General features: G+C 44.4%; 1 protein-coding gene across 1 annotated transcript in view; it reads right to left on the bottom strand.

Annotated features, from left to right (window-relative positions):
* The window catches only part of LOC144120221 (uncharacterized), a 55001-nt gene that overhangs the window by 21675 nt on the left and 5773 nt on the right, over positions 1 to 27553 (bottom strand). Inside the window, 11 exon segments of the mRNA XM_077652627.1 lie at positions 4326 to 4655; positions 7751 to 7967; positions 8395 to 8455; positions 10211 to 10244; positions 11428 to 11453; positions 15293 to 15329; positions 15818 to 15885; positions 18443 to 18527; positions 22563 to 22615; positions 23810 to 23864; positions 25861 to 25910. Coding sequence (XP_077508753.1) covers positions 4326 to 4655; positions 7751 to 7967; positions 8395 to 8455; positions 10211 to 10244; positions 11428 to 11453; positions 15293 to 15329; positions 15818 to 15885; positions 18443 to 18527; positions 22563 to 22615; positions 23810 to 23864; positions 25861 to 25910 — 1016 coding nt within the window.

Here is a 27553-nt window from a genome sequence, read left to right as displayed (position 1 = left end):
TAACACATTCCTGGATGATACAATTTCCTGGAAAGTATGTTCATGAATTTACGAAATTTCAATCATATGATACATTTAGTGACAAATAGAAGATGCGCTAACAAACAAGCAGGCCAAGCCTGGGGACACATGGCATAGAGGCGCTGCGGCAATCACCCACTAGGATGGTTTCTCCGCAGTGCATAAACGCATTGTATAAACGCAGTGAAGAGGCATCGATTACTGTCCCCCTTGCCGGTAGCCGAACAACGTAAATGTGGATAGAAGTCTAAAACCACTAGAAACGCTCTTCAGATTTGGCGCCCACAAGAACTGACAGGCCTCCTTTTTAAGTGAAAGTGTTTGCAAATGCCTTTGCATTTCAATCTTGTCACAATTTTGAAAATAAAAAGTGGTTTCGATTAAACGCTTTCCCGGACAATACAGTTTTTTCCAGCATCAAAAAAAAAAAACAACGTATCAATGACGTTCTACTGATGTCACAAGGTGTCACAAGATGTCACAGAATATCACAAAAGTAAGGTTTGGAGGAAGCAAAACTGGGTAGCACAGTGATTCCAACACCACACTTCGCTGAATGCTAAAACAAAAAAATAGGGACGCAGCCACTACAAGCTCCCCAAATACAATGAAAAAAGTACTTCAAGTGAGATACATGCCAACTACAACAATGTCACATTTATTTCCTCCCAGTCCATCAGTGTGCATCCTCGCAGCTGCAGCACTACAGTGAAATGTGAAATTCACACTAATACCTGTGTGTGTGACCCTTGTACAATTCAGAAAATTTTCCAAGTCAGATTAATAGTATGGTTATGTGCGGAAAGCATTAAAAGTGGTCAGAAAAATTTCTTGCAGTAAGAAAACAGGCCAGAAGAATTAAAATAACACAGAGATCTAGCAGTAGCCTTGAATTTCCTAGTGATACTAATCTAATGCGTCAACTTGCCATTACATCCACAGGGACATAATAACAGGGGGCAAGGTTTGGAGCAAACAATCAACTTGTTCACTGCTGTTCTCACATGTGATAGCTTTTTTTAATGTTTTTCATAACAGAGCCAAGCATGTACCATGCGTTGGTCACTGCTCGTCTCGAAGGGTCTCGGTCACAAAATTTGGACCTATAAAAATCTGGGCTGTGAAGCCTTGAAAGGGGCCATCACAGTCATTAGACCACTCGGTTTACATATCACGCTGCAAACCATGGCCTGAAACAACCGAGCGCCACAATATGCACCAGTCGGCGCAACTGACAGCCAGTGCATGCAACCTTCTCTGCCAGCTTCGAACCTTGGAGAATTTGCACAGAAGATGTGAGGTGACAACGGGATCCATTATTTAGGGCAACAATTGATGGGGAGATCGAAAGAGGGAAAGTTGGAAAAGGCAGGCACAGGGTTGCTCAAAAGTTCCCATGCCACAAGGTCTGCCTTTCAGCCAGGTAGTGAGGCACTTACAACTGCCCCAATCTCTGAAGACTGAGGAGGGGTTCCATCCTCACCTTCGAGAACCTTGGTAGATTCATCGGTGCCTTCAGTGCCTGATTGTACTGCTTGTAAAGGTGCAAATCAAGGAATAGATATGGACGACCACAATCTTTGTTAGCACACCGCAGCTCAGTAGTCAAGCATTTGTGAGCGCCAAACTGAACCTCGTCGGCTTCGTCTTCTCTCCTTCGGCGGCACTGGCCGCTGGGGCATCAAACCCCAACTGTCTGTCTTACAATACCCACAAGGTGAAAAGGCGCCATCCTGGTGGCCTAAGGGCACAAGATGAATAGCGGGGTCGTAGTAGGGTTTCAGGCGGTCGAAGTGAACAATTTACGGCCGCGGCGGTGATGATCCGGCGAAGGCGAGAGGGGCTCGACGAGATAAATAACTGGATATGTCTGCTGAACTACACGATAGAGGCCATGGTATTTTCTCAGCAGTTTTGTAGACTGGCCCGGGCTGGAGGAGGGCACCCAAAGCCAAACAGGATTCAGGAAGGTAATTCGGTGGCAGACAGGTAGAAGTGGAGCGGGAACTTTTCTGATAGTGCTGGTCGTGGGAAGTAAAGGAACGGGCGAGTTGACGGCATTCTTTGGCATGTGCAGCAGCTTGAGAGATGGTAGTAAATTCACAGGAATCTGGCCGGTAAGGGAGTATGGTGTCCATAATAGAAGATGGTTCCCGGCCGTAGAGAAGAAAATATGGGCAAGAACCAGTAGTTGCTTGCGTTGCAGAATTGTAAGCGTAGGTAACGAATGGTAGAATGGGGTCCCAGTTTGAGTGATCGGATGAAATGTACTTGGCCATTATGTCGCCGAGGGTCCGGTTAAAGTGCTCGGTCATGCCGTTCGTCTGGGGATGGTATGAAGATGTTGTGAGGTGAACGATGTGACACTCCCGAAGAAGGGCCTCCAAGACGCCGGACAAGAAGACGCGACCTCGATCGCTGAGCAATTCCTGAGGCGCACCGTGGTGAAGAATGATGTTCTTAAGTATGAAACCAGCTACGTGAGAGGCCGTTGCAGCTGGTAACGGGGAAGTTTCTGCATAGCGCGTGAGATGATCTATGGCGACAATGATCCAACGGAACCCTGCAGAAGTGCTAGGAAGAGGGCCGTAAAGGTCGATTCCAACATGGTCGAAAGGCTGGGCAGGACAATGTAAAGATTGCAGAGGAGCCGGTGAGTGCTAAGGTGGATCCTTATGATGCAGTAGTCAAGCGTTCGTGAGCGCCAAACTGAACTTTGTCAGCTTCGTCTTCCGTCTGCTTCCTCTCCTTCGGCAGCACTGGCCACTGGGGCATCAAACACCTATTGTCTGTCTTACACAATAAAAAAAAAAGAAAATATTATAGCCTGAGAACTTTTGAGCAACCCTGTACCCCACCCTTCCCCTTCACGGGTGCCCGCCAGTACCGCAGCTGCGACGTAAATAGTAGCAACTGCAGCTGCTGTTGCACTGTCAACATCATCATGCGCTCAAAGCTCGTAAGTTTTTTTGTTTGTCACCCATGCTTCTTCACTGCTGCCACGGTGCTACAAAATACTCCTTTATTGTTGTTTAAGCGCTCGGCTTATGCAGCAGAGCTTGTGCTGCTAAGTAGATAGAAACAGAAAGCATAAATTTACGTAATCACGATAATAGTATGAACCTGGTTGGTACAAATTTATTTTGGCATGATCCAAATTCGTAAAATTCCCCGGCCGGACTGCATCCTGCACAATGTGCAGAATTTTGGATGTTCCAAGCATTCTGTCGCACCACTACAGACGATGCAAACTCTCGAGCCATGACTGCACCCTCGAGCACTAAGCGCTGCCCGCACATCGCCGACTCCACAAGAGCGAGTCGCAGTGTTCCACACTGCGAGTAGTGAGCTTTGGCCGAGCGATCGTAAATAAAGCCCGTCAGTCATAAACAGATCTGCATGAACACATTTTCCAATGCTTCTGTATACCGACTTTGTTAGTTTTGGATGATACGAATATTTTTCGCGACCCTGTGAGATTCTACTGTACATTGTTTGTCTTGAAAAAATCTCCCATTTTTATGATTTCAAGTTAATAAGGGTTCACTGTAGTATGTTCCTACTCTATGGCCTTATGCACACATGTAAAGGCAACTTGATGCATGGCATAAATACCAATTAGAGATCCAGTGCCGCTCTAGCGTCAATATGTCACTTTTAAAGCCCTAATCTGCTGTCACGTTACTAGCTGGAATTCTCACCAAGATGAAACGGCAAACCCAAATGAATGATATTCCCATAAATACAACAACCATTGGCTCAACAACAGCCTTGTGAACTTACTTCTCTACATTACTGGTTTGTTTCTGCTGAAATTTCCCACGAAAAAATCCTATACCGTGATCACTGTGTGTAACAGTTTGCTTGGTATGGCTCTCTAATACTTGCATGGTTTGCATAGCAGCAAGAGGAAACTGCTTTCATCTGTACTTGGAAAAGCTAGCATTGCAGTATTCCGACCGACATAATAGGAGAGTATAGAGAGTGGACCAATTTAGCCGACTCCCAGAAGAATGAAGTGAACAGCCCTGTTGAAGATTTCCATCATTCGTGACCCCCCCCACTGGTTAGCTAAACCTGCCTCCACTACCCCAATCTAGCAAATAGTAGAAGTGTGAAATGTGTTCACAAGTGAAGAATGCCCGAAAATGTGATGTCCATTCAAATTTTAGTGCAAGCAAAGCGAAGGTGCAGGAAAGGTATTCTGGGGCAAGAAATAAAAAAGCAACCGTACGTGCACAGGCGTTACCATACGGACACGACTGACTAGCCGTGAGCCGCACCACACAAGAGAAGGGAGTCACCTCGATCGCAGGCTGAGCTTTCGTTGCGGCAGACCCCTGCTGGCCAGCCTGCCGGGAATGCTTGCGTTGGTGCATGCGCAGGCCTCGGTAGCTGGTGAAGGAGCGGTCGCACTGGGTGCAGGCGTGCTCCCCGCTCGGTGGTTGGCCCTCGAAGTGCAGCCGCTCGTGCACCTGCAGAGCGGACGCTGACGAAAAGGTGCGCGAGCATGCGCAGCACTGCAGAGTTGGAGGGCCCCTGCCCACTGTGGTACCCTCGGTGTCGTTTGCATCGGTCTCGTCCTCATCGTCGACACCGCCGTGGCGCTGCTCTATGTGGCGCTCGAGCCAGGCCTGCACACCAGCGGTGAAAGAGAGGGACGTGCAGTCGTGCACTTGATTATTACCATGACCCCTTTGAGGGTGCAATGTGGTTTTGCTTATTAAAAGGACAAACTGATGATGGCCTCTATCAACAGACTGCTTCATTCTGATGGCACTACTAGCACTGAAAGCAGAGCTTCTGCAAGCTAAAAAAAAGGTTAAAAAAAATGTCACCACTGCAACAGTTTGTGCAAGCAAAAACTACAATGGCGTCAGTACTATTTTTCTACTGCAGATCTCACTGGCTTGGTCACATTGTCAACTACTGCCAAAAAACCAGCTAGACAAACTGACCATGATTCAGCCAATATGTTTTAAACTCTTGTTGTTAACCATAACCAACCCACATCACCTTGTGTTTGGCCCATTACGGTTCAAGTCGCCACTGAGCCATTAAACCTTCAACTTCTTCTACTACTACTGCTACTGGCCTGTTCCGGACAGTAATCAGAGGATTCTCTTTGGTCCCTACATCTGAAGTTTAATCAAGCAGGGGGATAAAAAATTATTAATAATATAAATCCAGTTTCTCAGCAACGAATGTGTCTTTTGCACTCTTTGCAGAAAAAAAAATTTCAACATAGCCAGAATCCGTCTGGCCCTGGACACCGCTGAATCCCAAGGGATCCCAGCCTGCTGAAAGGGGAGGAAGATGACGGCGGTCAAGACTCGTCTTTTTCGCCCTCTGATTCCTTGACGGGTGCAAATAAAGTTATTTCATCAACATAGCCAGAAAGTGTCATACAATTTATTTGTAACAAGAACAGAAATTGGATAAAGGAGCTGTGCTCAGTGTGCCTTTAATTTGTTCCTTGCTTGACCTTCACAACCTAGACTGCACTAGAGAAGAAAGTAGGTGGTGTGTCACATAATCTAAGGCACAAAGCAAACTATAAATACAGCAAACACCGCTACAAGCACTGCAATAGCACACAACTTAAAAAAACAGCAGTTGGTAACCATGGGCCATGATTCACGGCATAGGTGGTATTTAGGGGAGTTTGCCTCTCTCCACCTGCCATCTGTCAAGCCTGTTTCACATGCAAGCGAACCGCTCGCGAATTCCACCGCGGCGGCGAATACACCCTATCTCAAGTGGCGGAGAAAGCTCCAGCGGCTGGAGCGACGAGGTTGGGGCAAGCTGGAAATTTTCGCGGCGGCGACATCTCAACCAATGATGGCCCCGCGTTGCCACGAGAGTTTGTATGCTGCACGTACAAACTTTTGTTTAAAAAAGAAATTGTATAAAGTGCTGTTTAATGCTTAAAACGCAAGAATTATATTTATTTAAATTAACTGTGAAAAGAAATGACAAAATAATGCTTTTATATTACGCTTTTTTGTGTTTGCAGGCCACCAAAACCGGTTGCAAGCGCATATCTTTTGCCAGCAACATTGGTTTTCGCAGCGGTGGGAAACGCGCAGCGGCAATGCATGTGAAACGAAAGCTCGCGAACCGCTTCGCAGCGCCGCGCCGCCGTTCGCTCTGTTCGCCAATTCGCTTGCATGTGAACCGCCCTTCAGCCGTCCTCCCCCTCTCGACTTGTAGGAGAGAGGTGGGAGACACCAGACACAGAATGACTCAGCAAAAACGAAAATGACTAAGAAAATGACCCAGACAGCAGCAGGCCTGCATGCAAAATACACAGCCTCCCAAGGAACTGTGTGCGCAAATATTATAAGGCCTGCGGGAGCTATTCTTTCTTGCAGAGATGATTACGTATTTACACAACTGTAAGTCGACTCGAATGTAAGTCGACACCTCCCAAATCACATTTCCGAAAAAAAAAAAAACTTAGAGGTTGTTTAAGCTTGGAATTGAATAATTGAATGCGACAGCATTATCCAGCGGCCGTCGTTTATCGCCAGCCGCTATCGGCTGCTGCGCGTGGGCGTGCCCGTGGGCACACTCCAAAACGAAAATGTATTAGTCACTGGACTACTCGTCCACACTTGCGCCATCGTCCTCACTCGTGCTGCCATCGTGATCGCTGCTGCGGTCCCACAGCACGTCGTTCTAACGTCGTCGTCCAGCGAAACCCCGCGCTTTGTTAACAGCCACATCACGACATCGCGTAGAACAGCTGAAAATTTTCCTCGCTGCAGCTGCCACACCTGTGTCGCCCGTTGTGAACGTCGAACTTGCGACCCGGCATGCAGCTGTTCATTTCTTCGGCGTAAAGAATAGCAGCCATCTTGAATGTAGCCGTGAACGAGCACCGGTCGCTTGCCGGACCTGGAGCACAAATGCCGACTGACGAAGCACTACATTAAAACTTGTGAAACGCGGCCGGCAGTAGTCAAATGCGTCAGAGCCAAAGAGAAACTACGCATGAATGGCATCGGCTCTTCCGTCAGCTACAGACACTCCCCGGCACTGCTGCTGTTTCGAGTGGGGGTGCCGCCTCGATTGGAACAGCGGCCCTTCCATTAACTATCAACGCTCCCTTGAGTGCCGAGCGCGCATTTGAAAGTAAAAAGAAAACTTGTTGGACGCTTGAGCTTCGCGTAGAACGCACTTACGTTATCGGGCCGCCGCCACTTACCAGCAACCACAGTCAGCAGCCATGTATGGGGTGCCAGTTTGCTGTTTATCGATAGCCGCCATCGGCCGCCGCCAGCGCACGCGAAGAGGGGATGCCAGTTCTGCGCACTGACATAGCAGCTGCTCAAGGCCAGCACCAAAAGCGATGCGACGGAGCCACGCAGCAAAAATGCAACCGCACTGTAGCATACCTGATACCTCATTTGTCTCGCCTTTACTTATAGTACGATGTTTTCGTTTTTATTCTCTCCCCCCCCCCGCTTCGGCTTTTCAAGTTTTGAAAAATACCTAGGTCGACTTACAATTGTGTAAATACGGTAGATGACTACATAGCTCTCACTCTGCAAGAGGCATCTTCTGCAGGGAGGCAGGACTCCCTCCAGCTTTTGCCCACTAAATCTGGATCTAAGGTACATTTCACACTTCAATGCAATACTACAACTGTCACTGGTCCCTGCTTGACAAACTCATTCACAGTGCCCTGGAGTGACAAACGGTGGCCGCTGCTGCCCCAGGATACCTGTGAGCGGAAGAGCTTGCCACAGGCACCGCACGAGAGCAGAGCGGCCCTCCGGGGGTGCACCGGAGCGGGACGAGGAGGTGGCGGCGGTGGCTTGGGGGCATGCTGGTCGCAGTGCTCCTTGAACTCGGCCAGTGTGTGGAACTGCTGCTGGCACAGCTTGCAACACAGCTCCCCTTGCACCGCGTGCAGACGGATGTGGTAGCGCAGGTCATCCCTGCAACCGCGGCCAACAAGAGCAACCGTCATAACAAAAGCAAGGAGCCAAAAGAAATGCAGGACTAACTTTGCACCATTACTGGAAATTATTTTTTTTTCTTTCAAAAAACATGCCATTAGTTTGCTCACAAATTTCTCCTAATTTATGCCAGCCTCATTCCTGGTTTGTTAACAGTGCCTAAACGCTCTCAAAAAGCCTGACATTTGGGGTCTTTCTGTAAGGCTGAAGAGATTTAGAAAGTACTATCATATCTGCCATAAGGGCTCTCTACAGTAGTACGACGGCTGCACTGCACTTAGCGCAACAGAGTATGCACGCTACCAAAGATAGGGTGACCCAACGAAGAGGATAAATCAAGAAAAAGTCCACTGAAGCATGCAAAAGTGATTAAACGGTAAACTCCCAAGTACGTAAGCTTCCTCACGCAGATTCAGTCACGTAGTCGCACACGGTGCAAGTCCGGGCACTGGAACTGACGGGAAGCGCTGAAAACGAGAACGGTGATAGCCAAGTGGCCAGAGCTGTATCTGCACTACAAGGCATACCACAGCCAAGTTCTCCGGAATGTGTTTTGCTGCCCGCTGTTTGTTAAAAGCCCAGAAAGGTGCCTTTGAAGGGGGCCCAGTAAGAGTTCCCTAAGACTTATCGTATTGACTTCATGATCGTAATGACTTCAGCGCATTTAAGCAATGCACACAGGGATTTTCAGAAATTTTAAGAGCTAAGGAACTAGGCGTAACCACGCTGCCAACACTTGTGCACTCTGCACCACCCACCAGCACCAATTTGTGACCAGCACACATCATGACATTCTGTGTCAACATCATTCAGTTATATGCACCCAGGAAAGCCGTACAAGATGAAAAAAAAATGTTTGGCACATTCCTAAAGAAAGATTTAATATAGCATTCAGAGGTAATATGCTGGAGGCTTTTGCTTTTGGGCACTTGGGAGTAACTATGGCTGTAAAAATGAGTTAACAACAAAATACAGTAATTCCCCCGCTATGAGAATAATCACAAATAAATGAATAACAATCATAATAAAACTGAAAAAAGTGATGGTTATAATTAAGATTTACTATATGTGGGCCGGTCTGGCAGAGAATCTAACAAATAACAGTTACATAGAGTTGCTGTACCTCTTTTCTGCAGCACGTGTTTTAGTACAGCTCAGTGCTAAAACTTTCATCAGAAACTCAAAGCTGATATCTGTGTGAAGGTCACTCTCAAGCACTTAAGATAGCACACGCTAGGAATAAAACGCAAGCAGCGAATCTACTACTTCATATCTCAGACTTCAAGCAACTACAACCTGAAACAATGCATAAGACGATGTAAGAGAAAGGTGGAAAGTTAGAATTCTGTGCTTGCCTCAGCATCATGTGGAGCTTGACAATCAAGTTGTGAATCACATCCACCTAACTGCACTGCATGTAACATGAGGGAAGTCCTTCAATTAACAACTTATGTATGAGTAACATGCTCCAAGTAGACAGTGGTGCTACAAATGAACTGCAGTCAGTGGCATTCTCATTCCTGTGACTGCTGTCACTGCTAGTATCACTGGCACAACCATGTAAAAACCTTCCCACTTGGCAACATAATCTGTGCAAAATGCATTTACATTCCAAAATGTTGCTAAGAAATGCCGATATATTCTGAAACAAAAAATAAAGAGCATTCTAAAAGAAGGAAATGGATCATTTTATTCAATACGTGGATGGTAATCACATTCTTATAAGCAGTAACTTTTGCAGTGAAGCAGTACGAAACTGGACACAAAAGTGCTAATGATTAAACGTGTAACTGCCAAAGTAGCATGCACTGAACACAGGAGTGCATTCAGTTTTACTAAAACCACGTAGGCTTTGTACAAGCTAGAGCTGAATCTAACATGCCTGTGCATAAATAAATACAGCTCATAACTGACCGGCAGTCATGTGCCGCCTCATCAGGGCACCTAATGAAGCAACACAGCCAACTGCAAATCAATGTCACAAACAACCAGCACTGTGGTTTCATCCTGAAAAAAGCTGACACAAGCTCTACTCAGCCAAAAACAACCAATTGGATATTCCAAAAATACAGCTGGAACCAAGTGAAGACTAAAAATCAGTTGGATTTCAAATGATACCAACTGTGTTCCTAGAAATTCCAACTGACTTAATTTGCCTGTATAGTTTACAGAGTATTCAATGGTTTGGGATTTGATTATCACAACAGTGCAATAAAGGGTACCTGCAGCAAGGCTGTCCGCCATGTCCGAGTCCTCCTGAAAAATTATAAAAAACAAAAGGTATTATACGCGGGCATACTCGTGACTGTAGGCACAGTGAACCAATTGTTGTAACTGTGTCCAAAAAAAAAGTTTGAACATATAATCTACCATGCCAATGAAAGAAAATCTGCACCATCTTCTTAATTTAACCCGCACACAACTGTGTACAAAGCGAACTTGCAGCTTTTTCTGAGAATCGTTGCACCTAGCAGCGATTTCTTTGCTTCAGGTGAATTTCACATCCTTCTTGAAAATTAGCTGCCATATAGTGAATGCACTAAAAATATTTCACGAAACAGTGAGCGGTGTAGCATGTCGTCCGCTATTTTCGTGCAAAAACATTTTGCCAATAGTAGTAACATCATTTTCGTTCCACAATTTCAAGCGTAATGTGCACGTTCGAAATAGGAATTATTTCCAGGACCCTTCGGGAGTCTACTTGACAAGTCACAGCATTTCGATGTTGCTGGTTTCATCAATTATGACAATTTGTACAAAATTTCGCACACCCCAGTGAAAAATGATTTGCCAGCACTTTGCACTGGAAAACTAACAAATTGTCTTTCTTAAGGCCAGAATATACTATTTAGAAGGTGCAAAAATATTTAACATTTTGATAGGAACAAAAAAAATGGCATGTCAAAGTGTTCAAATTTACCTTCAGTGAAACTGACAGATTTACTCCTGCTTATTTGGAGAATTCGATCACAAAGCAAAATGGCAAAAAACGTCGCCAGTGCAACCAGGAGTGGCAAAATGCAGTTATGAGGACAGTCTTAATCCTAAATGGGCACAATTGAATATGTGACGACTAGAGCACGCAGAACTCCAAATAATGCACTCATTTCAAATTTTTTACATTTCCAGTATCTTATACTAATTTTTATCTTTACAATTTTCACATGTTCGGAAACATAACAAGGTACCTCCTGTTCTGTAAAGGTTGTCTGCCCAACAGACTGCTGCTTACAATAATGTTCCTGCACCTCTGCCACTGAGCTCAGCACTTTTCATGGACAAATGTTTCAAACCCTGCAGTCAAACCCACAACAGGCCGGCAGCTGGAAGGCTAGACGCTCAATACGCCAACCAATAATGCTTTAGCCAAGCGGCTCATCACCCACCAACTGGCAGCTTGGAAAGAAAAAAGTGCACTTCTGACCGGCACACTACTCACCAGTGCAACAGGGAGATTTGGAACATCTGGAAAACAGAAGGTAAATCATTGCATATGAATTCACAGCAGATAGTGCAAGTTAGCCGGTCGTCCACTCAGTGAGCCAGCGAATGAATCAGTGGGAAATTTTTTTTTTCAGGGCAATAACGAAACGGCCCCAGTTTTCGGTAACGTGAATGGCCATTACTAACAAACAGAAATGTTCACTGACACACACCACGAAAGTGCTTGGCTTTTCATGAGCATTGGTGTGCGAATATGTATTAAAAATTCAAACTCAGTATCACTCATTTAAATTGCATGTTACTTTAAAATTGACTCTTTGGCATCACTCATTACTGAAGCATAATACAATAATTATGTCCATATTTTTAGGCTCCCTCAAAGCAAAGTCCATCACTGCTTGTATCACGATTGTAACATTCAGTGTTGTATAAGTAAATCTATAGCATTCTGTTTTTAGCCATTATTACAAGCTGTTTTATCTATAAAATTATAGTGTGTTACATTTGGTCAGATTGTGACCAAACATAATTTTCACATGCAACTTGTCACATGTGTTTCCAGTGTTCCATCATTATTGCTGTCATGCAGTAAATGCTACCCAGTTGAGTGAGCTTCGATTTCCTTGTAAACAGCACCACGTGCTCACATGGCTGTAAATAACATTTATCTACACCCTTGCTCTTACTGACATTCTTACTCAATATCTAGGAACACAAAAAAAGAAATCATCATTCATTCAATCCACTTAGTTTGCCAAAACAGCGAAAATTTTTTCTCCCTAAAAACTGTTGACTCTCAATAATTCGAATTTGACTGAGATTAAAAGTTTGTTTGAATCAGGCGAAGCTGAAAGTAAGGGAAGCCTTTTTTTTTTAGCCGTGAAGTGCGAGTTCAAATAAACCAGAAGTTTAAATTAAGCATGTTCGAATTAACGGATGTCCACCATAATGTTCAATGTGTCCGGTACGTTGATGCAACTTATATATGCTAATGTCAGAGGCAAGCTCAGCTTCAAACCACTTCACACTGTGTCTAGGAATCATGGATGATCGAAAATTTAGTCAAGGATAGCCTAACCTGATATGATACACAATGATGATCAACGTAAAACATGACTACAGGTGGCATCATGCAGCTATGAGAATGTGAACCGATAACGACAAAAAAACCATCACAAGAGTAAAGACATGAACCTTGTCTCATTGTTAGTTTGTTTTCGTGAATGCACAAAGTCATTAGTAATTTCTGGCCATCATTCTGGCATTGCAAGAAAATGAACCATTCCACAACTTTCCTTACAGCACAAGAAAAGTCTGTTCCCTTACAGTGTGTAACCACTGCTTTAATTTCTTTTTATAGCTAAGACCAGTGTATTATGTGGATAGGGCCACATTAAGGTTTTTCTTAATGAATTCGAGAACTTTGTGCATGTCATAAAGACAGCAGGTATAAGAAGACTCATGATTTTGAAGTTGTTGTAATCACCACTAATAGTTTTGTAAATTACACAAGCGTCCAACTTATGCACCAACCATCTAAAAATAAATACAACTTGCAGGTCTGCCAAGACTTACAAAAAGGTGCGAGCTATAGACTGCTAAATACAGGAACACAAAAATTTCGCATTCTTAACAGCCACAGTGACCAGCATTTCTGCCATTGTTAAGCTAACAGTGCACATTTTAACAATTCCAGCCCTTAGACACACAATGGTTTTTTGGCGCAGAATGACTTCAAAGTAATTCACCCTGAAAAACCTTGACCAGCCAGTTTAAACAACTGCACCATGAGATCAGAAGATTCAGCACAGCAATTACTGAAAGGTGTGATTCTAGAAATAAAGGGGGCCTTCTTAATCATGTTCTTAGAGCAGGAAATGCTAGTGCATTTAGGCTGCCTGCTGTGGTGCCTACAGTGAATGTCTAACGTTCTTGTAATTTTCCCGCCAAGACTCCAGTTGGAACAGGTTCCATTGCCCTTATATGGTACGCATGGGTCATCACATCCTATAATTTTGAGGTGCCTTTCAATGGATTATCATATGGGATTACAGTCGTGCCCCGCTAATACCACCTCCGTTTATGTGGATGGCTAAAATTATGGACAGTTTCTTGGGGTACCAAACTTTTTCAATGTATTTACACCTCGTTAATATGGAAACTTGCTGTCCAGACAATGGACAGGGTGGAAACGCACAGAGACCATTGCGGCCCATATATTTTTGCTGTATTGATATGGACAGCGATGAGAAGAAAACATCGACTACCCCAAGAGCAAGAGGCAGTGCAAAAGTAGAAATGCCTAAATGATGCCCCACCCCCTACTTCCCAGTCAACGCACCTTATGACTAGCAGTACTGCGTAAATGGCTGTCAAGAAAAACTTCTGCAGCTTGCGCTATGTTAAAAGCCACGTACAGCAGCTGTCAGTCGACTGAGAACAGCTATGTACTATCAGTTTGTGGGATATGTGAACAGCACTAGTAAGTCATCTCGCATTAGGTGCCATCACTTGTCTCATGGACCACTAAGTCAATCAAACTGCCCCACATCACCTTCAAGATAAAGGCAACTAAGATAATGCAGTTCTGCATCCTAGATTTTGTCTATTGTCAACTTCACTGCTCGCCATGTATGCACAGAAGTAGGCCTTAACATAGTTTTAATGTACTTATTTTTCTTTGCGATTCGTTACTACGGACAACTCACTTTATGGAAATTTTTGTCCCGGAACCAAGGTGTCCATATAAATGACGCACGACTGTATACTAATCCGACCCATTAATCCTCTTTAATCCATTTTCTGGGGTGGGCCTGCTTCCAAATTTTCGGAGGTCCTTTGGAATTGTTGGGGGTTGGCCAACATCCGAATTCTGGGGCTCCTCAAATTTGGCAGAGCCCTGATTGGTCCCCTGGTGGTCAAGTGATGTTGATGACATCACGACCCTCTCAATCGCATTCACAGATCGCAGGGAGACCTCATACCCTTACTGGTGCAGCGGTGCAGCTATTCAGCGATGCGCCACTGCCCAGGCCGGTAGATGGCTTTTTCAAACACAGCTACCAGTGGGGCTTGCGAGACCCACGTTGCTCTTCCCAAGCTCCCGTATTACATGCAGTACCACGGTGCGCACATGGCAAGTGCACTGAATTTGGTCCGGAGGGCAGGTTGCAATCACTTCACAGGGTCACGTGACCTATCTCGACCAGTCCGGGAATTTCGTGACAGAGAAGCCGGAAATGTGTTGCGAGACGACAACCTAAATACGATTACATTAAAAAGAATTATGAGTGGGACAAATACGAACTGAACTGAAATTAAGTGCATCAAGAGGCCCCACAGGCATGACAAACAGCCCGCCTCCAGAGCCCACCCTCGACCGTCGTCAAAAGTGGCACATCTCAAAGGTGACAAAGTGGTAAGCCAACTTGTGCAGTTAAAAATAAATGCATGCGATCCTACACTAAGCCAGCAGTTCTAAAAGCAGGCATCGCAAAACCCTTGGGCTCCCTGCAGTGCATTTTGAAATCCCAAAGCACTTAGATTAATACATGGCTGCACACCCACTGTTCTTTCATGCACTTTACTTAGAAACTAACCATACTGTAATTGCTTGTAGTAGCGGATTGTCTCACACTAGCAGTGTTGTTACTTGAATTTGGCCATGTTTTGAAGGGTCTTGTATATGAATGCTCGTTTTTGACATGCATGTCTGGCAGGAGGGAATATAGAAGCTAAGTCATGCGGGGCTGCTCGGCACACTTTGAAAATCGCTGGGGTCTCCCGAGCAGAAAAGGACTGAGAACTGCCGCACTAGGAATTTCTGCAGGGAGGTGAAGCTACAATGTGTGGGCACTTACCTTGCTGCCTGCTGGGTCCACCAAATGCACCAGGGACCTGGCGATTAGAAGGCGGGTGTGCTCATGCTACAAAAGCCACTTTTTCCACCACACAGACCATTGTGTAAAATTAAAAAAGGACTGACTAGAGCAGTGTACTGCACATTTGGTGCAAATGGTGGAAATAACGTCCACAAGAATGGTGGGCGTATATGATGAAAAATGTGCATGAGATCAGTCACCATCACTGCTGCTGTCATCAGCAAAGTCTACTACAGGCCAAAGCAAAGCCCCTTTCCAATGTTCTCCAGCAACCTGCGATCACTGCTGGCCACACCCAGAGCTGATGTGTAAATTCTCGACCTCAACACTTCACCTGATGCTATGCCACCCCTGGCATTTCCATTCCCTGCATGTCTGCCATGTTGCCCTAACAGAACATCAGATAACCAGTAAGTTGTTTGCATGTTTCACCACTCGTTTCCCCCCGTTTCAACAAGAACATGCGTCGGCTCACTGGCTGGCCACACTGCTTACCAAGCTCACCTGAAAATCAAGGTCGTCATCATCTTCATCCTCTTCAGCAGAGCTGGCTCCAGATGCATCTGGGGAGCCTGCAGACATGAGACATGCACACAGAGTTCAGCAGATGCATGTCAGAGAAACGATGCACTCAGCTCTACTAGGTCACTACATGCTTCTGCACTGCAGATGCGGGAAAGCTGTGCACCGCCAAACTAATATGGCACACACGTGCAGCTAAATCTTGATCTGACAAACGCTCGAGGCAGCATTAAATTATTTCACTACATCGAGAACAGTAAAAGCTTTTGGCCTCACAGCTGCCCACTCGGAAATTGGAATCTGCTTGCCGAGTCAGAAAAGCAAAAGAGCTCAAATTTTCTCAAGAAAAATCATTCTAAAAAAAGAGTTCATTTTCCACTCAGTCATCCCTCCTAATTTTAGCTGAAGTGTTCGAAATCCTGAAATGTTATCCCGGAACCAATTCACAGTTTCAAAGCAGACTCCACCGAAAGCACCACTAGCAACAGTGCGTAACTAGGCTGGTTGGTGTAGATTCAAGAGCACGATAAGAAAACAGTGCACCGATGCTTCTGCTGGACTGAAAAAAAAAAAAAAAGGATAGTCTTTATAAGGTCAGGGCACTGCTTCCCATGTGTACGCACACAAGGTCTGCAGTGGAGGGCTAGGAACATCCTCCAGTTAGTGAAAAAAAAAAATAACTCCACAGTGCATTGCCATCTGGTACTATTTAATAATAATACAGTAAAACTCCAACTCCAGTTCCACCTTCAGCAGTTCTGCTATAGCTCCCCAGCTTCTTTCATCTGAGGCTAAACTATCAACTGGGCACCTCTACTTGGAACGATTTTTCATCACCATCATAATAACCAGCCTGACTACACCCACTGCAGGGCAAGGGCCTCTCCCACGTCTCTCCAATTAACCTTGTCCTGAGCCAGCTGGGGCCACCCCATCCCCGCAAACTTCTTAGTCTCATCCGCCTACCTAACTTTCTGCCACCGTCTGTTAAGCTTGCCTTCTCTTGGAATCCATTCCATTACCCTTAAGGACCAGCGGTTATCCTACCTTCGCATTACATGTCCTGCACAAGCCCATTTCTTCCTCTTGATTTCGACTAAGATGTCATTAACCCGCGTTTGTTCCCTCACCCACTCTGTCCGCTTCTGGTCTCCTAACGTTACGTCTACCATTTTCCATTCTATGTCTCGCTGCGCTGTTCAAAATTTTATTTCAAGCCATTTTCATTAACAAGAAAACACAGAGTTGTTGCAAAACTTGGTGAAAAAAACCAAAAACCTGCAGAGAACATGACATGAAAGTTTTAGTAAAACCAGACGAGGTAGAAAAAATGTTGGAGTTGTTTTTTAACACTATCGCATCACATATCCTTAAGGTGAAGCTTAAGTGTTTCCTCAAGATTTTCCGTAACCACTTCCAAAGCTTTAATACCTATCGTAAACAGTTGTTCCTTTCTGAGACTGATTAGTTTTCTGCACATAAATTTTTAGGCCCACTGTTCTGCTTTGCCTGTCTAGGTCCTCGATCATTCTTTACAATTCATCCCCTGAGTAACTTAGCAAGGTATTACCTTACCTTAATAATCTCAGTAGCCCGTTAGTGACATTAGCAAGATACGCATTTTAATGCAACAGCATTAGAGGTGCCATTCTTGAGGGAAGCTGCCGTCTGTCCATCCGTGTCATGAAAAGGCAGGTGGCAACAAAATTAATGCAAATATAAATTCAATGCAATCGCCACCTGTCCACTGTGGCACTGTGCATCAGCTCATTGGTCTAGACAGGCAGTCTTCCAAAGAACTATCTGTGCAAAAATGAGCCTTGAAAACAGCCACAATTACACAGAACAACCTAACATACCAATTCTTAGCACAATTTTGATCCAACATACATAATGTGTATGTTGTATTCTGTCACAATGATGATATTCCTAGGTTTGCAGTTTAGTCGTGAACTGAGAAAAAGAGACTCACTGTTTCAACAGCCCGCAATTTCATTTCAAGAACTGATATTTAAAAAAAAAAGTTAAAATTTTCTTCACGACAAATCATTCAAGATTCGCTTTTTGAGAACTATCAATATGTTACAATTTACCACCCAGTTAATCTACTCCAATCAATTTGTACTGAGTAAAGCGAAACATCTGTGCTCTGCAGCAGGCTTCTGTGCACTGGAAAGGGTGAAAAATGACACTTCCCCAATGAGGTTAATATTTACTTCCCAATCAGCTCCTGCTGAACATCAAAAGAATATTTTCAAAACAGCATACGCAAGCACTTTTTCGGAATTCAAGACTCGCGCACCACCAGCATTTCAGTAAACTTTAATTTGCTGCTTTCTACTGCAAATACTGCACTGAAACTTTGCACACAGCTCCTTGAGGTGTTGGGGAGTGGACTGCAACCACTTGACCTGAAAACGCATTTCTTGGAAAAAAATTGCAGCCTTTGCCCCGCACCTACCCCTTTCTAAGATTGGTTAACTTTTGTTGTCCTGTCAAATGTCCAGATGAGACAGCGAGCCTGACGCTCCAAGCTGCAGTTTAATGAAACAAAGTGCAATGCCTGGGCATCACAGGATGTGGTGTTTCAGAGAGTGGGTAACCTACCAGCTGGAAACATGGTGGGGCTGCTGGGGAGGCAGTCGAGCACCTTGCCAATTGGTGGAAATGACAGGTCCTGCTCTGTGGTGACCTGCAGCCACAGGGATGATCCAAGGATCGTGCATTTAATGCCATTTGGCATACAAATTCAAGGGGAGGGGAAGAAACACTTATTACTTAAGTGCATCCTTAAAAAGGAAGAAGCTCCGAGGAAACAAAGTTTTCATTGTGACTATATTTTGTTCCTTCTCTTTTTTTAACCTGTCAACTTGGCAATATAACCCAAATTCCAAGCTTAGCATTGCTGTACATGCTACAGGCTGCAACTTCCTGCAGCTCCAACTCTGACTTGCACACCATGCACAGTTTGTATTCATTTAATTGCTCTGAAGAACACTTATCTCACTGTGCTCCCAGGTTTCTACTGAAAAAAAAAACAAAAACATCAGGTAGTTTCGGCAGCAGTTTCTCCTCAAGCACTTCTCTGCAATAACTGTTTTGTAGCAGATGCGATGAATTTTTAGACTGAAAGCAGATGGCACGAGAAGGGCACCGCTTGGCATATCCTATGATCTAACACTGACAAAGGCCAATACCTCATGCTGATTCATCATCTTTCCCTGTTAGCCACCTCTGAATGTGTACTGCATGGTTCAATGTACTAGTTCAAAGCCTAACATCTCCTCGAGTGCCTGGCCACAGAAAGTGCTGTTCCATATGCTAGAACAACTTACCAAAGCAATCACATACCAGGAGCCAGGTGTGAGCTACCTGCTGCATTGCACCACATGGAAGCAACCAAGTGCAGTTTGGGGAATCCTCCCTTTTTCGTGGAATTTGAGAGGTGAAATTTGGCAAAAAAAAAGTATTTTTACGGAGTTTCATGGAGTTTCGAGAACCAATATTGTCTCACTTTTCCCAAATTTATAGTTTTACACTTTCGCAGGGAAAAGGAGCCAGAAGTACGGAATTTTGGGTCTAAATGAGGAAAATTTTCAGATTGGATATGATAAATGACCGTACCATGCCTTGCACACTGTGCATTAGTCACATAAATGCCTAGCTGTTTTTAATAACATTATAGCTTTACAGACAATGAAAGCTATGCTGCATCAGGAGCCAGGCACATATGCAGCCATAAAAGTCAGCACAGTCAGGCTAGGTACCTCAAAAGTGCTTTATACAGTGCCTTATATGACAACTCACACAAGAAGCACAAGTAGCTTCCTACTACAGCAAAATCAACTTGACTGGTCACAAATGCTGCCAAGGTGTAGAATCTTGATGCCAGGGTAAATTGTCCCGGAAAATACTGGTAGCCCTTCTTGCAGATTGCTCATCTACTCTTTCCTCTCTTGATATGAGCTTGTGGAGGATGTGTCAAGACTCCGTCAAGACCACCAGCAGTATGAATGAGTAGTCATTTTTTCTTAGTTTGGCACACAGGCACAAGCATGGTGCATGGAATTATCTCATCAACTCAATTGTTCATGTTCCCTTCCCAGAAACCTTAGTGCATGTTCAAAATTATTTGAAACAAATCAAATATGTTCTCAAGTTTTCCAATACTTTTCAAATAATTGACACAAAGTTCAAATAAGGCTCGCTGTAAGTAGTTTTCTTCGGCGACAGTTCCAGAACACAGCATGCTGCCATGACTGGTCTGTGCGAAATGGAAGGTTTAGCGCCATAATGCTGTCCATTTGCTTTGCGGTGTTCATAATGCTCATACATGACCTCCAAGATTAGGCAGGTTGACCAAACCCTGCTCTGATGCCTAATCTCAGAAGCAATGACGTCTACGTAATTGTTGGCACTGTCACCCACTAAGATGTGGTGCTAGATTATTCGCGCTCAAATTCAATAAAAAAAGGTAATTTTTCTATAGATGCAACATGATGGTCATAGAAAAAAAACTGTACACTCAGTCTGGCATCTTTTGGTGGCTACAGCTAGAACTCCACATGCTACAACGCCACACCAGTGCCACTGGTAGAGCTTTGCTGTTTTGCACAATTATTCGTTTTGTGCGAATTTTTGTACAAGCAGCAAATATTCAGAAGATTATTCGATCTGTATCTGATTCGATTTTTAGCTACACTATTGTATTCAATCTGGCAGCAAAGCTACATTATTCATATTCGATTCGGTTTTGGAAAAGTACTATTCGCAGGTCCCTACCAACATCCCTTCCCACTGAAGTTCAGAGTGCGACAAAATCCCATCTGGCTGGGAGGGTAAACATGAAAACAAAAGAAATGCTGGCCAGTAAAAAAGGTCGTTGTTGACGTTTTGGCTTCCAGTGCAGAAGCCTTGTCTTAATCTTTTTTACTGGTCAGCGTGTTTTTTGTTTTCATGCCATCCTGTTGTGCGACGTGCCCTTTTACTTAAGTCACTCGCAAAAGCGCACAACTTCGCTCCTGTGTTTGGTGCACGATAGCCTCAGCCACTTGTACATGCCCTGGCAGAACACCACTCAACACACAACTTTGCTGCACACTACACAAGTTATCACTATAAATTCTTATGTCTGGGCTATTTCGTTCATTCTTGCAAAAATGTCTTATTGGTATCATTACTGTTCATTACTTTTTTGTACCACATTACTACAGGTTCTCTATTAACACAAACCACTGAACACATTATGTCAAGTGCACAAGAGCAGACATACGTGAAAACAAATCTAGAACAAATACTGCCCTGAGGGCACACATCATGGAAAGAAGCATAAAGAGAATGACATACGAGGGTAATCCCAAAAGTAAGGTCTCCAAAGGGCTGCGGCTGCAGGGAAACTAGGTATTTGCGTGGCTGCTTGCCATACTGCTACGTTCATTGTTCCCGTCTTCCAAACAAGCCATGACTCAGCGCGAAAGGGACTGTCAGTCTTGGCACGGCAGCTATTTGAAATGAAGCTCCCGTTTGTCGCTACCACCAGGTGCGAAGTTCGCACAGTTATTCGATTTTTGAACGCAGAAGGCGTTTAACCAATTGAAATTCATCGCCAGTTGACGGAAAGGTACGGAGAGTAGTGCATGAATATTAAAAACGTCCGCTAGTGGTGTAGGGAGTTCGCAGCTGGTCGCACTGAAATTCACGACGAAGAAAGAAGCGGGAGACCGTCAATTTCTGAAGAGACAATCGCGAAGGTCGAAGAAATGATGCAGCAAGATCGGAGGATCACACTCGACAAACTCTGCATTTTGGTTCCTGGCATTTCTGGAAGCACTATTCATAGGATCTTGACGGCAAAGTTGAAATATCGCAAGGTGTGCGCAAGATGGGTTCCGCGAATGCTCACAGACGACCATCAATGGCAATGTGTTGACTCCTCCCACGAATTTCTTCGGTGTTATGGAGATGAAAAGGAGACCTTTTTGGGTTCCATTGTTACGGGTGATGAAACCTGGGCATTCCACTTCACGCCTGACAGCAAACAAGAAACACGTGAGTGGCGGCACTCCTCTTCGCCCAAGCGACTAAAATTCAAGCGAACCCAGTCTGCCGGCAAAGTCATGGCAACTGAGTTTTGGGATCGAAAAGGAGTATTGTTGGTAGACTTCCTGGCTCCTGCCATCACAGTAAACACGGACAGATATTGTGAGACCCTTAAGAAACTTAGAAGGGCGATTCAAATGCGCAGAAGAGGAATGCTGAGCAAGGGCATGAGTCTTCTTCACAACAAAGCTCGCCCCCACGTTGCCTGCCAAACAGTCGCTCTCCTGCAACAGTTTGGATGGGACGTCATCAGCAACCCACCCTACAGTCCGGACTTGACACCAAGTGACGACCACTTGTTTCCGAAGCTAAAAGAACATCTCACTGGAAGGCGCTTCACCAATGATGACGAAGTGAAAGATGCGGTCAAACACTTCCTCACCGGCATGGCGGCAAGCTGGTATGACATGGGCATACAAAAACTGCCCCAGCATCTGCAAAAATGCATAGACCGCAACGGCGATTATGTGGAAAAGTGGAAGAATGGTCTGCCTTTCAAGTGATTTGTAAAATGCTTAAAATAAACATTTCTTTCGATTTATAAAAGAACTGGAGACCTTAATTTGGGGATGACCCTCGTAACTAGCGAGAAAGAGGTGGAACAGAGAAAGAAAGAATGCTGCCCCACCTCTTTTTCTGCATAAACCTTGGGTGCCAGCCTGACAACGCAGGGCAGTTTGCCTGCAAGAGAGACCACAGTAATCAGTGACAACTTCTCATCCCATAAAGCGACAGTGGGTGCAGATTAACTGGGCCGGGGAAAGCAAGCTCCTCAGGCTTTGGCATTCCTTTGCCATTCCTACAGTGTTCCTCTCTGCGCTCCTAGCCTGCTGGAAAGTACAGTGCCTACGCATACTGAGGGCTGTAACCAGTGCACACGCACCACACAGTGCTGCTGATGTTTGGGCAGTGGTGCGCGAGCACATTAGTATTATTTTTTTCACCTTTTTCTTAATAATTCACTTGTCAATGCATTCAACTCTTGGCTTGCATAAAGGCCAGCCAATGGCAACATTCTGCTACATGCTTTGATGAAAAATAACCGGGTATGACGAACCAGTTAGAGAAAAAACAAGGTGAGGTCAAAAGATGATGAGAGCAGAGGGGGTTTCGGAGCCCCTGGTTCAGCAACTAAGGTTTAAAACATCAGCATGCATTTTGACTGTTTTGCCATCTGAGGTTTAAAAGCTTCCTCATTATTTCTTCAGGCAAACATGTTTCACAATAGTCCACTATGCACTGTGCAAAGCATGTGAGAAGCAACTACGCAATTATCTGTTCTTTAATGTCTTAATGACTGGATGAACCAATAAAAAACCACCCCAGGCCATTACAACCATGGGTCCCCATAAAGGTAGTAGTGCAGCAGCCGAACAAAAAGAAATACTAAATGATGGTTTATGGGGCTTAACGTCCCAAAGCGACTCAGGCTATGGGGGATGCCGTAGTGAAGGGCTCCGGAAATTTCCGCCACCTGGGGTTCCTTAACGTGCACTGATATCGCACAGTACACAGGCCTAGGTCTTTGGCCCCACCTTGAGAAAAAGAAAAATACCTTGTGTCATGGCGCTCTTTGGCCATAGATGCCCTTGCGCCATAAAAATCCATAATCATCATCATCATCTAGAATTTCACCTCCATCAAAATTTGACCGCCGTGGCCGGGATCGAACCCATGCATTTCGGTTCCACAACCAAGCACCATAACCACTGAGCCACCATGGCGTGCTCAAATACTAAATGAGTTCCTCGTACTCAAACAAGTACTCAATGATGTGCAGGATGTCAGACTGCAAGTAAACAAAAAGTCTAACTACTTCCACTCCTAAAATAGAGCATTACCCAGATTCACATGCACAGAGAAGTGCACCCTCACCACTGGCCAATGGTGGTGCCTCGATTTTGACCTTCTGCAGTGTCTGGATGCATGCCTGAAAAAGAACAATTGAAAGCACTCTGTGTTCACCTTGCTCTCGAGTTCTACAATGAAAATATGCAGTCTTGGGTGCTGGAAGCGTTCTCAGCAATTTGGACGAAGAGTTTTGCACCTAGAGTCATCAATTTGTTTTTTGGAGTTCACAAGAAAGATAAAAAAAATCAAGCAGTGCAAAAAAATGAACCCTTCAATAACTGCATCACATTATGGACAGTTGTGTGACATTATCCGGATAACTAAGAGGTCCATATTTTCTGCATCTCAAAGATTGGCCTTTGGCTATATATGGGAAGGAGCGATGATGGTTGTTTCTACACAATGGCAGCTCCTTTTCATGACACACAGCATGTTCCATCCAAAATTTCCACTCCAGCAAGCAACTTATGCCTTTGTATCTGAACACCTGCTTGCTATGTCTTCCTAATTTTCCTGATTATGTACTACTAATTTGAAATTCTTGTAAGAGTCAAAGAAAAAAGGCCCCTGAAGGGAACATTTCCTTGCTGGCTATGCCTTTATGGCTGCTATGCATTGACATAACGTGACCTCGAAAGGGATACCCTCCACACACATTTTCCAATTCGAACAAAAGGTCAAGCTTGAGCACAAAAAGATGAAGTTCATGAAACTTGAGTCAAGCTACATGAACCAGTAACGATTTAAATAACAATTTTTCTTCCCGTGGTCATATGAAAATTGTGCATCCTAGCACTGACACCTTTACAATGCTGACATGAAATGCTTTGGCTAAACTATATGCTAGGTGTTCAATTTATTAATGTCAAAGCATTATATGGTTATGTCGCATCAGCAAAAAGTGTCCGCAAAACATGTCTGCAAATTTTGTCGGCACGATCCTGTCGTCGTGTATTGATGTGAAAAAGTTTAATTGTGTTAGGTAGTGGGTGAGTACATCTTGAAATGGAAGAAATTTAGTTGACAAATTGCAATTAGTTAATTAAATTGATTTATATAATTTAAAACTGTCCACAAAATTTGTCCACATGATCATGTCGTGCAATATAGATAGATGTGAAAAAGTTTAATTGTGTTAGGTAGTGTGTGAGTACATCTTGAAATGGGAGAAATTTGGTTGAGGAATTGTCATTAGTTATTTAATTAAATTGATTTATACAACTAATTGCTGCATGTGAAGCGGGTTTTATGCGACTTATTCGATAAATTACGTAAATGCGTAAGAAGGCTTACTTAGTATAAAAAAGATTAAATAAAGAAATGAGAAATGAAAAAATTGACGGTGGTTTAGCTCTGGTTAAACCTGGAGTTACGCGATAGCTACAGCTGGCCGAGTGGAACTTGGTCACGTGACCAACCACGCGATCAGCCACGGCGCCGCGCCGCCGGCAGCTGCTCCGCACCACGCGACCAACCACATGACAGCGTGGCGGCGCCGCCACGCTGAACGCTCGAAATGCTACCGTAATGTAGCTATCACTAGAAAACGGAGGGAGAAGGAAAGAGACAACAGGCTTTTGCATTTCCGCTCTTAAGCAGACTTAAGTGCAATCCTGTAATCTTTTCCGAAAGGAGCAGGTGTACAATACGTCATCCAACCTTTGTAAGCGTACAGGAGTGTATAGAGTGGATGCTATAAATAAGAATCGCTCTATTATTGACCACAAGACGTAGCTACAGTTGTTAGTTTTCACCATGTCTCTGTGGCTATAGCATTCGGCATACCCAGAAGCAAGCTGGCACAGGTCCTGGAGCAAGAACTGCAACGACAAGTGTCAGCCAGATCCCTGGAGAGCCAGAGAGGTGAATGATGGTGAATCTCTTGGTTAACGCCAGCCAACAACAGAGCATGTGGCAGCCTTCACAAACTACTGCTCCTCTTGTTTATCACTACTGACAGCACACTAGGAAAAATCTGTACTGAAAGTTACGGCCTACTCGTACATGTACAGAGTAAAACGGCTCGGGTTCACTTTATTCCTCTGGTATTAGACAGCAGTAGAGGTGAGACTTACTGCGAGGTCATCTTCAACGGTGACTGTACGGACGATTGGGATGATCTCATCTAAAAGATAATGATACAACACTCAGCTTCCCAACATACTTGGATTTCTGATTAAGGAACATACTTTACTACAGTATACAACACTAATGCAATGCAACACACTAATATGTAAAGCTTGGCAAGACATTGACGACAAGTCTCACATTTGCCCTCCCCCCCCCCGCCTAATTATACTGTGTCAAGAACAGTGATTAGTTTGCCAACAGATGTAAGCCACTAAGCAAACATTTTGACGCGGTCTGAGGACTTTGCTTCAGCCAAACTTGATCATTGCTGTAAAACGGCATTTGTTACTCTCTCTCAACAGAGAGCAGGTCCTGAAGTCCAGTCAGTTTTACTGAAATAATTTGCATACAACTAATAATGATTTCTGTCCTGAATGCTCAGTCCTTCACCAATCTTTAATGCAGTTGCCAAAAGTTCCAAAGAATTTCTTTAGAAAGCAGTTCAACCTTTCCTATCATTCGTAAATACCATCTTTTTATGAATTTACACCCCTGTTGCTGGCCTGCAATGATGCCCTCATGTCAATTCTGGTAAGCCTTTCGCACACAGGCGGCTGAATTTTGTTAGACAGCCATATGGCAGCCGAAGTTCTCTCGTGGGATTAAGGGGAATATACAGTATGGGTGACTCTCAAGAATTTTAAAAAATGACACTGCCTTGAGCCTTCATGGCAACAGAGGGTATCATTCATGGACGGATGCCATCACATACTGCCGTCACCAAAAGTTTGCAGCAAGCTGGGTCCGTCAAAAACGTGAATCATGGCAGATCTAACACAGAGAAGTGCACAATGTGAGTTGTGCAATGTTGACATGTGTATGAGGAACTTTAATACATCTTACTTAAAAATTGAATACGGTTATGTCACATCTATTGATCTGCTGATCGCCAGCGTTTTGCCTTCTTGCACGTTGTGGAAACTGGCAGGACTGCGCAGACATTTATTAGGAGCATTGGCAGCTTTGGATGCAATGCTGTTAGTAACGGCCGGTGCGGACAACGAAATCTTGCACAGATGTGCAGCATCCCATCACCTCTTCATGAATTTATCAAATTGAAGTTAGTGTGAGCTTATAAACCAACAGCTACTAGGAGACCATGAAAGAAGCTCCCTGCTCCCTTGGTCCCCCGTGTAATATATTGCTTCCATTAAAAATGCATGGATTTAGTTAGAAGGTTCTACTTCCCAAGAATATCATCATTATCATCATCATCATCAGCCTGACTACACCCACTGCAGGGCAAAGGCCTCTCCCACGTCTCTCCAATTCACCCTGTCCTGAGCCAGCTGGGGCCACCCTTTGCCTGCAAACTTCCTAATCTCATCCGCCCACCTAACCTTCTGCCGCCCCCTGCTACACTTGCCTTCTCATAGAATCCACTTCGTTATCCTTACGGACCAGCGCTTATCTTGCCTTCGCAAGAATATGTCCTGTGCAAAGTGCAACATTGTGAGCCTTGCTATAAATCACAGCATTTGTTTCTTGATCTCCGTTCGATTGTATATCATTACCATTCTGTTACAATTGTTCGTTTCATTTGTGCACATAGTCCGTGCCCTGTACGCTTTCTCCTGGCGAGGCTATACAGTTCCTCCGAAGAAGGAACGGCTTGTCCAACGAAATTTTGTTTTCCTC

The sequence above is a fragment of the Amblyomma americanum genome, chromosome 2 (assembly GCF_052857255.1).
Source record: "Amblyomma americanum isolate KBUSLIRL-KWMA chromosome 2, ASM5285725v1, whole genome shotgun sequence".
Lineage (NCBI taxonomy): Eukaryota > Metazoa > Arthropoda > Arachnida > Ixodida > Ixodidae > Amblyomma > Amblyomma americanum.
Note: the sequence above shows the minus strand (reverse complement) of the source record. Positions and strands in the feature narration are given on the sequence as shown.